The sequence below is a fragment of the Trichechus manatus genome, unplaced genomic scaffold, assembly GCF_000243295.1.
Source record: "Trichechus manatus latirostris isolate Lorelei unplaced genomic scaffold, TriManLat1.0 scaffold00047, whole genome shotgun sequence".
Classification (NCBI taxonomy): Eukaryota; Metazoa; Chordata; class Mammalia; order Sirenia; family Trichechidae; genus Trichechus; species Trichechus manatus.
The window spans coordinates 11305858-11319071 of record NW_004443983.1 but is presented as its reverse complement, the minus strand read 5'-3'; the positions used below and the strand labels follow the sequence as shown (position 1 = coordinate 11319071).

At 34.4% G+C, this 13214-nt stretch overlaps 1 protein-coding gene across 1 annotated transcript in view; it reads left to right on the top strand.

Moving 5' to 3' along the window:
* WDR36 (WD repeat domain 36) overlaps window positions 1-13214 on the top strand; it is a 41173-nt gene that overhangs the window by 18504 nt on the left and 9455 nt on the right. Inside the window, exons 13-17 of the mRNA XM_004377003.2 lie at window positions 515-629; window positions 1448-1613; window positions 1844-1952; window positions 4023-4102; window positions 10134-10241. Of these exons, the coding sequence (XP_004377060.1) occupies window positions 515-629; window positions 1448-1613; window positions 1844-1952; window positions 4023-4102; window positions 10134-10241 (578 nt within the window). The remainder of the gene's footprint in view (window positions 1-514; window positions 630-1447; window positions 1614-1843; window positions 1953-4022; window positions 4103-10133; window positions 10242-13214) is intronic.

The window sequence follows — 13214 nt, the reverse complement described above, 5'->3', positions numbered from 1 at the left end:
AGGCTAAACTAGATGTTTTCTAGTCATTGTCTTACATATTTCCATCCTAATTATGTCATTTAAAACACTGTGGGCTTTTGGGCTTTTTCACTGGACGTTCTCCTTGATGGTATGTTTTCCACTTTGTATCAGCTGTGGAAGCAATTATAAAAGTAAGGTAAAGAGAAATTAGACAGTGGGATGCTTCGACTTTAGTACTTTTGTGGAAAATTTAGAGCTTAAAGCCAACAGATGATACAGTTCTCAACTTCATAAATTTCAATTCAGTTAACTTTGGTTATATTTTTTGGACAAAAATTTCTTGTACTTACTAGGGAGCTAGAACCCAGCAGATTTTTCTTCTATATCCAAATAAAATTGCATTAATAAATTAAATATTTAAGAAAATTAATGAAGCAATTCATGAGCTAATTAGTAGATAGAAAATACCATGAAGTACAAAGAATGTTAATTGTTTTTTTCTGTGTCATTTGTGTGTTTTTTTTTTTTTTTTTCCTTTCTCTTTTTTTCATAGGCAGTGGATATAACTTCTTGTGGCAACTTTGCTGTAATCGGCCTCTCATCAGGAACTGTAGATGTATATAACATGCAGTCTGGTATACATCGAGGAGCTTTTGGCAAGGAACAAGGTACCGAAGTAGCCCTTTTACTTTTTTTTTTCTTCTTTTTATAACTAGACAGATACAGGGATAATAATATTTATTAAATCCTTAAGTGCCAGAAGTTTTGGGAAGAGTTTTAGGTAGGTTATCTTTAACTGTCTATGACAGGTACTACCGTTATACTTACTATAAGCGCCATGTTGGAATACAGGTAGTCTCCAACTTACAATGTGTTTGAGTTATGACAAACCACACTTACGACTGTCTTTTGTTTTGTTTTGTACATTTTATCTTTAGTAATAAGTACTACATACATGTTGCGGCGCATAATTTGCTGGTATCATTCTCAGATGTTCACTTGCAGATATTCAAAGATTGGATTTATAAAGATACTGATAATAAAAGACAATAATAATGAAAACTAAAAAAAGGTATTTGACTTATGTCAGAACCGACTCACAACAAGAGTCATCAGAATGGCACCCTGTCGTAAGTCGGGGACTGCTATACTCAAAATAAAATCACAAATACATCAAAGAGAAGTGGATGTTACGCAAATTAAATTTTTCGTTTTCCTCTTGGTTTCAGCCTGAAATCTTAGCTGTCTTTTGGAATATTGTTCATGGCATCAATCTGATGAATTTTTTAGTGTTTACCTGAGCATATAATAATTAAGAATCTTCTCCCTTTGTCAAAAATCCAGATTAATTACAAGGTTTTAGAAGATATAAGTAGTGGGAGTCTAGATATTTGAATAAAGAAGTTGTTCTTTATGTACCATTTAGAAAGGCACTGCCAATTTGATTTTTTTTTTTTCTTTCTTTCTTTCAACATGTACTTTAAAGCTCATAAAGGATGTGTTAGAGGTGTTGCAGTGGATGGATTAAACCAGTTAACAATTACAGCTGGTAGTGAAGGATTACTCAAATTCTGGAACTTTAAAAACAAAATTTTAATCCATTCTATGAACCTCACTTCATCTCCAAATATGATGCTACTACATAGGGACAGGTAAAATTTTCTTTTAATGATAATGATGATAGATTTTCTTCTTGATGTTTTAGGTAAAAGTTCTTAATTTAAGTAAACTACATTATTCACCAAGTGGGAAAAAATCAGACTGTTTTAATAAAGAATAGTATGTTGCATAATTTTCCTAAGGTGTATTTAGCAAAATTAAAGTGCATGTGAGACTGAGTCTAGGATTTTTTTTATTGAAACTCATTTGTTTCTCTTGCTAGTGGTATTCTGGGACTCGCCTTGGATGACTTCTCCATCATTGTTCTGGACATAGAAACTAGGAAGGTTGTCAGAGAGTTTTCTGGACACCAAGGGCAAATAAATGACATGGTAAAACAGACTTTAGATATTTAAACAAAACTTGACTCATTTCTAGTTTTAATTGGGCTTAAAATGTTCAAATAATTAAAACTCATATCCTTTAATAGCCTTAAATATATCATTTATAATTTTAAAAATACATAATTTGGAGACTAATTTTAAAAGATTTTTGAGGAAAATTTAAAGTTCAAAGAAGTTTAAAATTTCTGAAGGAGTTGATGCCATCAGATTAATAGCATAAATCCTAGAGTTCATCTTTTCCTCTTAAACTCTAAACAAGACCAAAATATACTTTGAAGAATGGATGATCCATTGATACATATGTTTGTCAGTTTTTACTTAATATTCAAGTATGCTGAGAGAGCTTATTTCTTTTTCTGCATACGTAGAAGGTAGTAATAGGAGATTATCAACTTGATGGCAATGGGTTTTTTTAGTTACCTGGAATATCCATACTTGATTTGTTCTAGTTTCATGTTATTTCTTGAGTTTGTGTATCTTAACTCCAAAAGAGTTTAAGTGATAAAAATATATTTTTGCTTACTACTGTGTTCTTATAGTGCAATATATGATATGGGAAAAAGTTTTGAAAGTATAAATGTTTCATTTAAAAAAAACTAAATTTATCGGTTGAGAACTATATTAAGTATCTGTTGTCATTTTGCAGATATCTTGATTTACTAGAAAACAGGAAAAATAAAAATAAAATTCTAACTACTAAGTGCTACATTTTACTTATCAGTCCTCACACCAAAAATCAGAAATGTGCAGGGCGTACTCTTTTCCTTAAAAATGGAAGAAAAAATTGGTCAAAAAACTGTGTTCTTCAGATTGGAGATTGGCAAAATTACCCATCAGCAGGATTTGTTGTGATAGCATCTGTAGAAATGTGGGTGGGAATGGGGTAGTTTTGATGAAATAGCATTTTTGAAAACATCTGTCAGTGTCAACTTGTTCTTCCTATTTCCTTTTTATACTTTCAAACTGTGTGTCTGGAGTCTGTCATACTCAGTAATAACATTACTCCTGGTCATTTAAATCTATGAGCATTTATACATGACCTTACTTCTCCGAGTCATTTTTTACCATCCTTCGCTAGCTGCTCCACCCTTCTGAAATGAGTTTTTGGTACCTTGAGGGTTGAGTTTTCATGATATTCACTGCAACCTAATGAACAAATTAGTGTTCATATATTCCAATATGATTGCTAATATGGATGATTGTAATCGCCATGCTGGGTTTAGACTCTGGATATAAACAGTCTGCTTCCATTACAAGTCTTAAAGATTTGGTGCTTCTTTCACATCTGACCTCATTTAAGCCTCGTAACTCTTATGTGCTGCAGGCAAGTTGAGCTATTATTTATTCATTTTTTAAAATATTTAAAAGATATAACTTCTTTAAGTGATGTGAATGGATCATTATTTTAAATTTTTATAACTTCCTTTCTGATTTTAGCGATTTTTAAATTATATTTTGGAAATAAAGTGTTATTAAAGAAGAAAAGAATATTTTAACTGAAGCTGTAAATAAGAGGACTTCTTATTTAGTAACCTTAATATTTTAAGAGAATTTTACATACTCTGTCCTCAAAACCATATTGGTTTGAGTTAATTCTTAGAAAGCCAGTGTAGTAAGTAGACTCTTTTCAATGGAAGGTAGCTCTTGTCGCTTTCACAAATACTTTGTAACTAAAATTAGTCTAACAAAACGTTTCTAATTAAACATTCTCAGAACAGCATTTTTAATGTTAAAAACGATTTGTAGTGGAATATAATTTGCCAGTTATCTCCAAATAAAAAGATTATGGGATACAAACTAAAAATTGGCATGGTAGTCCTAACTTTTTAAAACTTTTTCTAATTTATGTAAAATCTTAATCCTCATCCAAATTTCAAATCAGTGGTATATAAGGCATGATGTTTTCTTTTATATAAAATAAAGCAGTCTGAATTGTACTCAGATTTCTTAGTTTTTCAGTAAGTTTGCATCTTTTCATTTCTTATATTATAGGCTATAATTGATACATGTAGCTATTTTGACATATATGTTTGTTTTGTTTTTTAAAATAATTTAAAGGCTTTCAGTCCTGATGGCCGTTGGTTAATAAGTGCTTCAATGGATTGCTCTATTAAGACTTGGGATCTTCCATCTGGGTGGTGAGTTCATTTTTAAATTGCTAACCTCTCTGAAGGTTTCTCAGTATCTTTGCATGTGTTTTTTAATCTATATTTAATGGATTATGTGTTTTTTAAAAAATTGTATTTATTTTGTTGTTGTTTAGAATATATGCAGCAGAACATATACCAGTTCAACAGTTTCTCCAGGTACCATTCAGTGACGCTGATTACATTGTTTGAGTTGTACAGCCACTCTCACCCTCCTTTTTTGAGTTGTCCTCCCTTAGTAAAATAAACTCATTGCCCTCTAAGGTTCCTGTCTAATCTTTGGAGTAGCTGTTGTCAATTTGATCCCATGTAGATAGTTCTTAAAACAGCATAATGTTGAAGTCAGACTTTTTTTTACTAGTTAAGCTAAACTATTGTTTGGTTTTAAGAAGACTTCAGGGGATATTTTTGGTTTAAGGTTTAAGGATTATGTGTGTTTTTGAGTGTGAATGTATTTGGGAATTTTTCTAACATGACTATATTTTATCCTTGGAATGTTTTTGATCTCTAAAGACCACAGGGTGAGACATAAAAGATAATTGTGTAGAAAAATGCAACGTCTCATGTTTTCTGTTCTTGTAAAACTGAGGTATCAAAGTGAGTTGCATAAACCTGAAGAGAACTCATTTGGCTTTTTTGATACTCCAAAACAGAGCTCAGACTTTAGGACTGTAAACTAGTTTTGTTTTGTTTTGTTTTTAAATAGTTCATATTGAATCTAGTTACAAGGTCAAACACCCTAACTTCCTTTTTTGTATATTGTGACTTCTTGGTTTTTAGTGTAATTCTTGAAAGAGGAGGTTTTAGATACCTTAACGCAGTGAAAGTGTGTTTCTTAGGGTTTGGGTAAAACCCAGCAGTTTTCAGAAATCTGTTTTATATAGGTTGTGTTACTAAACCAGACTTGAATACAACACATTATAATTTTGCAAAAATGTTTGTGTATATATATATATGTGTGTGTGTGTGTGTTTTATTGTTGAAGATTTGTGTAGGAATGAATACATTTCTAAAATCATTTATCACTTAACATGGAATTGCTTAGATTGAGTCTGAAAGAAGAAAGTGTGGTGGTAATATCAAAGCATCTAATTTAACAGGAACACACCATGAAGAAAGAAATAGGTGAGAAAAATAAGAAGGAAGATGGTATTTTTTTCATCCTCTGAAATATTTCTAAACTGAACTCCGACCACCTCATTTCCTCTTTCTTTCTCAGGAATTGGATAAGTTCACACCTGAAAGCAATTTGACCTTTAGGGAGGAAAAACCCTGATGTCCTCATTTCCTTCAAGTTCAGTATAGGAATGGGACACATCTGCCTATCCAGCACGCACACTAGATTTAGAATATACACAGCAAAAGAGTGTTCCTAATGTGTGTAGTTTTAATAACTAGGGACTTTTGTCCACAGGCTTGTCTCTTTTTCACATAGGGTAAAGCAAGAACTAATTAGTTGATTGTGTTCTCCTCTAGCATCAAAAAGTTTACCTAAAGTTGGTACTTCTTTAATTAAAAAAACTTTCTGTTAAGGACACCATTAAAATATTGGTGGTCCATTGCTTCTTGATCTTTTGCTGTTTTCTTAAAAATAAGCATTATAATTTGAATTGCTTTACAATAGGAAAGTTGTACGAGTAATAGAGTTGTCATAATGACCTTTTTATTTCCCTTTTTAGTAGTTTTAGTTCACATTAGGTCTGAGGGATCTGTCAGTGTTAAGTAATACTAAATTTTTAAGTGGTAAGTTATCTTTGGAACGAAAGAATTAGTAGCATTCAAAGCCACCAACCTTTGACTCAGCATTAGCCATTTTGCTGATTTCTTATTTCAGTAAAGAGTTGAAGAGATTTAAATCTGATAGGTTTTCAACTCTAGTGTCTTATTTTCAGGTTAACACTGAGGCAATTTTAAGTGAATTACAGAGGCATGAATCTGGGCATTTTGTAAATGAAAGAACAAGACATAAGCCACGTAGAGATTGTTAAAAGAAAGCCAATCTGATTGGACAGAAGTATAGTTTTACTAGAGAAAAAGCCTTACTTCTTTGGTTAGGATTTTAAGTGGAGTGAGTAAGAAATTGAAAAGCAGAATCAAACAACTGCTGCTGCCAAATCACAACTAAACTAACATCTCCCATGCCTGTTAGGTGCTCTGTTCGCTTTCATTTTTCATCTTCCCTCCTATCTTAACAGGTGTAGGTACTATTACTGTTTTTAATTCCATTTTACAAATGGAAAATGGTGGCTCAGGGAAAGGTTAAGTGATTTGCCCAAAGTCATATAGTCTGTAAATGGCAGAGCAAAAGATAAGCATCAGAGAAAGAAAGAAGTTTCCCAACAGATGTGATATCAGCCTTGTTCAGGTTGTGTTGTGTGTACTAAGGATGGATTGATTTTCTTGATGATGTAGCAGGTAGATAATAAGGAAGTGAGGATCAGTATTAGCAATGGTGAGAACTTTTAGGTTATGGAAACTTCACAAACTTAGATAATGTCTCTATACACATATAAGTAACTCTGTCTTTAGAATATGTGAAGCATTAATTAAAAATAAAAGTATTAGAGAAATTATACAAGGACCTGAGACTAAAATAACTTCAATTTTTTTTTCATTTAAAAGTTGTATATTATTTAAATATATAGTAGTTTGTTATATAGCCATAGGTAACTTGGGGTTTTTGATCTTCTTCTCTTTTTAAACATAATTTAGTATGGCAACCTTTGGAGATTCCTAGTTCTTTCTTCAGTAAGCAGTTGCATCATTTATGTAATATGTTAAATATTTAAAGAATGAACATACTTATCCCATAGCCTGAAAAGTGAAACTGTCTATGAGTAAAGCTTTGGGTGTGGTAACATACAGGTGTGCCTATCTGGAGTTGTGCTGGTCTTAATAAAACAAATTACATGGGTGCTAGACTGTATCCTGTAAATTTAAAGTGCCATTTTTTTTTTTTTTTTTTTCCTATTTGTAGGATACTCAGGAGCAGAATTGAAATTTTTTGTCCCTGAATTTATCTGTCATTCCCCTACCACCACCACCTTTTTTGTAATTGTTGTTGGCTATTTTTTATTTATTTGGAAGTTTAGGTTGAACTCCTTGGGGAGTGAGAAACCTCAAATAGCCTTAATAGAATTTTACATTTTGTTCTGTCCCACTCCTGGGCCCTGCTTTCTGAGGAACATTATGCGAGAATAATGTGGAATAGAACATTGTTTTGCTCGTTTTTTACTGAAGCAAAACGAACGTCCCTTTGTCCTACTCTTCAAAGATTGCTGTGGAAGGCGATTCTATCATTTTGAAGACAGAACGTCTAGACAGTACTTGCATTTGTTCAGAATAACGGAAAGACTTTCTGAATGTTAGCTGTATATTCAGTACTCTGTGCTTGAGAATCTTCTCTTAGAATAGGAATTTTATTAATGTTCTTTCAGAAAAAAACTGTAATGTACCTGGGACTTTTCATTTTGTGAGGTTAGCAGGAGACTGACTATATGGTAGTTTTAGGTCTAGGATTAAGCGTGCACACCTACGCTTTATGAACTAATGTGACAGTGTAAAAATCTGCTGTGTCTGTGGAAACTGCCTTTCTCAATTTGGTGCTTTTACACAATGGAAGGCCAGTCTACCCACACACAACAGCTGTGGAATGAAGATGCACAATGTATTTGACATATTAAATATAGTGTCAAGTAAAATAAAGTTTGTTCAAGCAATAAAGTCTCTATTTAATGGGTAGATTTTGAACATATTAGGGAGTTCCACCCCTCACATATTTAAACTTTTGATGAACAAATATTGATCATGACAAAGAAGAAATGGTAAGGTCTGAAATTGCCATCTTGGGTTTAATCTTCATCTACAGATCGGAGTTATGGTACTGCTCTGGGTTGTTTAGATTAAATGAATTAACATAAATAAGTTAACGGAGTCTCTGGCATATAGTAGACACTTAAGTGAATGATTTTTTTTCCCTCCAAGAGAAGCCATTCTTGTGAGTTTTGAGCAGAAATCAGACTGGTTACTCCTTTTTTTTTCCCTACAACTGAACATTAAGCAGCAGTGTTTGTCCTGAACACACTTTGGTATGTGTTTGAATCCAGTGCTGCTAATTTTAGTCTTTTCTTCCCATCTTACATTCATTTTGTAATGTTTACATTGTTAATGGCTCTCAGTAGATTGAGAGAGTTGTTTTCATAGGGGCAAGCCACTTAATGTCATTGCTGCTGGAGTGTCTTCATGTACATTTGAGCTACTCAGAGTGTAGTTCCTGAATCACCAGTGTGACCATTTCCTGGCTTTGTACATGCTGTCAAGCTGTTAGTTGTACATTTAGTTTCAGCAGTGGCTTTACTGGCATTTATAGGTTTAAGAAGGAACCCTAGTGGCACAATGGTTAAGCGTTGGGATGAAGGGTGGGCAGTTGGAACCCACCAGCCGCTTTCCAAGAGAAAGATGTGGCAGTCTGCTCCTGTAAAGATTACAGCCTTGAAAACCCTCTGTGGCAGTTCTTTTCTGTCCTGTAGGGTCTGTGTGAGTTGGAATCAACTTGACGGTCATAGGTTTGGTTTTTTTGGATAGGGTTAAGAGTGCAGACTACTTGGGTGAAAATTCTGGCCTGGTTGCTTTCAACCGTGACCAAATTTTTAAATGTCATTAAGCCTGTTTTCTACTTCACAGGCTTGTGAGGATTAAATTAGTCAAAAGTACTCAGTAGACTTCTAGCACAGAGCACTTGAAAAAATGATAACTGCTGTATTTTTTTCTTGGAATTGTTTGTTTTATTTGATGTAAATCCTGAGTTTCAGTCATTTTGCTGTATTTTCCCATGAATAATTTACTGGCTTCAGTGAATAAAGTGGTTTGTAAGAACAGTTGTGATTAAAGCCAGTATACTCTTCTTGAAGGTATTCCTGGATTAATGACAAAGTATTCCCACTGTTAGCCAGCCTGAAAAGCCTTTCAGGGAGGATGTGGGTGTGTTTAGACCTTTCCATTTGCCTGCTGCCAACATCCTAGTTCATACCTTCATTGCTTGTTTGGTGGCTGCTACCATAATCTCACTGTACTTCCTGCTCAGATGTATTCTGCATTCTGATGGCAAATGTTCGTTTGCAAGTGATTACACCACTGTCTGCTCTAAAGCCTATAGTGACTTTCCATTGATTATAAGATAAAAACAAGCTCAGATGCTTCGATTAAAGGCTGTCTGTGCAGCCTCATGCTTAGGCTTCATGGCCCCACCAAACTGTACCCCTTCCTAACCCAGTTGTGTGTCAGCCCCGCCTTGCCCTGCACGTTTCCATCAGCGAGGAATGCCTTCACTACCATCCACGTTCGTTGTAAATCTTGTCCATTTGTAGGATTCATCTCAAACATCGTGCTGTCTGTGAAACCTGGTCTGAATCTCCTAGCTGGGTGTGATCACGCCCACCCACCCCAACCTTTTGTGACCCCACGAGCATTTTAAAACTGTGGAACCAGTTTCTATAAGTTGCTTTATAGTTAATTTCTATAGACTGAATTTTCATGTGTTTTTAATATAGCATGGTTACCTGCTTAAAAAACGGGTAGATTTGCTCAAAAGTTTTTTTCCATTACCATCCTCTTATTTACAGCCATTTTGTTTTATTACTTTCTTCTTCTGAGCCTTTTCTTATTTTCACTGGAATAACAGGAAGGCAGTCATCTTAAATATCTTTTAAATATCTTCAGAGTTGTACCCAAGTCAATCTACCAAAAATTTGACATTCCAGAAAAAGAGTATTCCTTCCTCTGTTCTCCCTGTTGTTATCTATTTAATGTTCTGAGCCTTTCTCACTTAAGACTCAGGCTATTTTTCCACAATAACTTAGTTGACAAAGCTTTATGTTACTGATGATTTTATGGGGTCAGTGGTTTTAAAAAGGAAACACAAAAATTTTCTGCATCCTTTACTCTTTTAGCAGAAATATTTTGTGTGAATTTGTCTTTTTTGGTAGAGTTCAAATACTTTAACACCATAATTCTTTTTTGCCAGCCTTGTAGACTGCTTTTTGTTGGACTCAGCCCCTCTCAATGTTACCATGTCCCCTACTGGAGACTTCCTGGCCACATCCCACGTGGACCACCTTGGAATTTATCTATGGTAAGTTCTTTCATACAGGCCTTCTGTTTTGGGATATAGAGGAAGATGATGCTGTCAAAGAAACATAGTTGCTAAAATTGCCATTTCGTTTTTTTATTTTAAAAAAGTACACACCGTTAGCACAGATAGAGAATTCATCTTACATGTATGCTTTGTTTAAGTGCATATTCTAAAGTACATGACTAATTTTCATCTGTTAACATATTTGGCTTTTGTTTCAAGAAACGGTAAGTGGGTTTTGTTTTTTTCCTAAAGGTTAGTGAACTAATGATAATAGAGCTCTAACTGTGGAATCCCCAGCTAAGCCTTGGCCTTACTGCCATTACCCTACTACTACTTGATGACCTTGGTCAGTCACTTCTGAACTTTGGCCTGCTTTATCTATAAAATAAGGCACCAGTGTGGGTAAAATGCTTTCTAAGATTTCTTGTTCCATTACTCTTTATAAACATGTGAAGATGTTTATGGTGATCTTCAAATTCTGCTCTGGCAAACCTATAGGACTATCTGATCACTCAAATTAAATGAAAGATCATCTGGGTCTGGAAGATTTTTGTTTCTTGGGCTTATATGTATATTTCTTTAACTCTTATGGGGGAAATAAAAAAATTGATTTCTAATTATAAAATTTTATATTTAGATTTTTAAGATAAAGAAATACATTCTATATAAATTGGAAATAGACTCTGATTGCCTTAATAATCAAAATGGTGAATCTGGAATCCATGAGGCTTGAACAGTCACCACAAGCAAAGAATAATAGCTATGGGACCTCAGCAGCAGGATATGGACATTCTCTATGTAGTGCTGCTATTAGTGAAACTCAGAACCTGAGATTCCCAATTTTTATTTTCCATTCCAGATTCAGAAAGTCTGGGAAAGACAATCTGATTAGCCCACTTTGGGACAGGTATCTACATCTTGCTTAGTCATCCATTGCCAGAGGCCAAGGTCAGGCAGCAGAAACATGGCCACTTAGAGGGCCATTCTACAGCAGGGGGTATCCATGACTAGTCAGTAACCCTGAGAATATGATAAGTTTATTCTCTCTCTGACTCACTCCCTGAGTCCATCTTTCCTTCAGTTAAAATTTCTGTAAATTAAAGTTGATATGTGAAAACATGTGGAAGTAGAAATCAACAACAGAAAAAGCAGGGAAAAAAAAATCAAACACATGGAAACTGAACAACACCTTGCTCAAAAACTACTGGGTTATAGAAGAAATTAAGGATGGAATAAAGAAATTCATAGAATCAAACGAGAATGAAAACACATCCTACCAGAACCTTTGGGATACAGCAAAAGCAGTGCTCAGAGGTCAGTTTATAGCAATAAATGCATACATCCAAAAGGAAGAAAGAGCCATAATCAAAACGTTAACCCTATAACTGGACCAAGGAGAAAGAGAGCAGCAAAAGAAGCCCTCAGGCACCAGAAGAAAGGAAGTAATAAGAGTTACAGCAGAGTTAAATGAAATAGAGAATAGAAAAACAATTCAAAGAGTTAACAAGACCAAAAACTGGTTCTTTGAAAAGATCAACAAAATTGATAAACCATTGGCCAAACTGATAAAAGGAAAACAGGAGAGGGAGCAAATAACCCATATAAGAAACAAGATGGGTGCTATCACAACAGACCCAACTGAAATTAAAACAATCATAACAGAATACTATGAAACATTATACTCTAACAAATTTGAAAACCTAGAGGAAATGGACAAATTTCTAGAAACTCACTACCTACCTAAACTAACACACAAAGAGGTAGAACAACTAAATAAACCCATAACAAAAGAAGACATTGAAAAGGTAATTAGAAAACTCCCAACAAAAAAAAGCCCTGGCCCGGATGGCTTCACTGGAGAATTCTACCAAACTTTCAGAGAAGAGTTAACACCACTACCGTTAAAGGTATTTCAGAGCATAACCCTGATACCAAAACCAGGTAAAGACACCACAAAAAAAGAAAATTACAGACCAATATCCCTCATGAACGTTGATGCAAAAATCCTCAACAAAATTCTAGCCAGTAGCATTCAGCAACATATCAAAATAATAATTTACCATGATCAGGTGGGATTTATACCAGGTATGCAGGGATGGTTCAACATTAGAAAAACAACAAGTGTAATCCATCACATAAATAAAACAAAAGACCAGAACCACATGATCTTATCAATCGATGCAGAAAAGGCATTTGACAAAGTCCAATGTTGGTTCATGATAAAAACAACAAAATAGGAATAGAAGGGAAATTCCTCAGTATACTTAAAGGCATTTATACAAAGCCAACAGCCAACATCATCCTAAATGGAGATACTTTGAAAGCATTCCCCTTGAGAATGGGCACCAGAAAAGGATGCCCTTTATCACCACTCTTATTCAACATTGTGCTGGAGGTTCTAGCCAGAGCAATTAGGCAAGAAAAAGAAACATATCCAGATTGGTAGGGAAGAAGTCAAAGTATCTCTGTTTGCAGATGATATGATCTTATACACAGAAAACCCCAACGAATCCATAAAAAACTGCTGGAATTAATAGAAGATTTCAGCAGTTTCAGGATACAAGATAAACATACAAAAATCAGTTGGATTCCTTTAAACTAACAAAGAGAACCTCGAAGAGGAAATCACCAAATCAATATCATTTACAGTAGCCCCCAAGAAGATAAAATACTTAGCAATAAATCTAACCAGAGACGTAAAAGACCTATACAATGAAAACTACAAGACACTACTGCAAGAAACTTGCATAAGTGGAAAAACATTCCTTGCTCATGGATAAGTAGACTCAACATTGTGAAAATGTCACTTCTACCCAAAGCAATCTACAGATACAATGCAATCACGATCCAGATTCCACTGGCATTTTTCAATGAGATGGAGAAACAAATCACCACTGTATGGAAAGTGCAGAGGCCCCAAATAAGTAAAGCATTAGTGAAGAAGAAGAACAAAGTGGGAGGCCTCACACT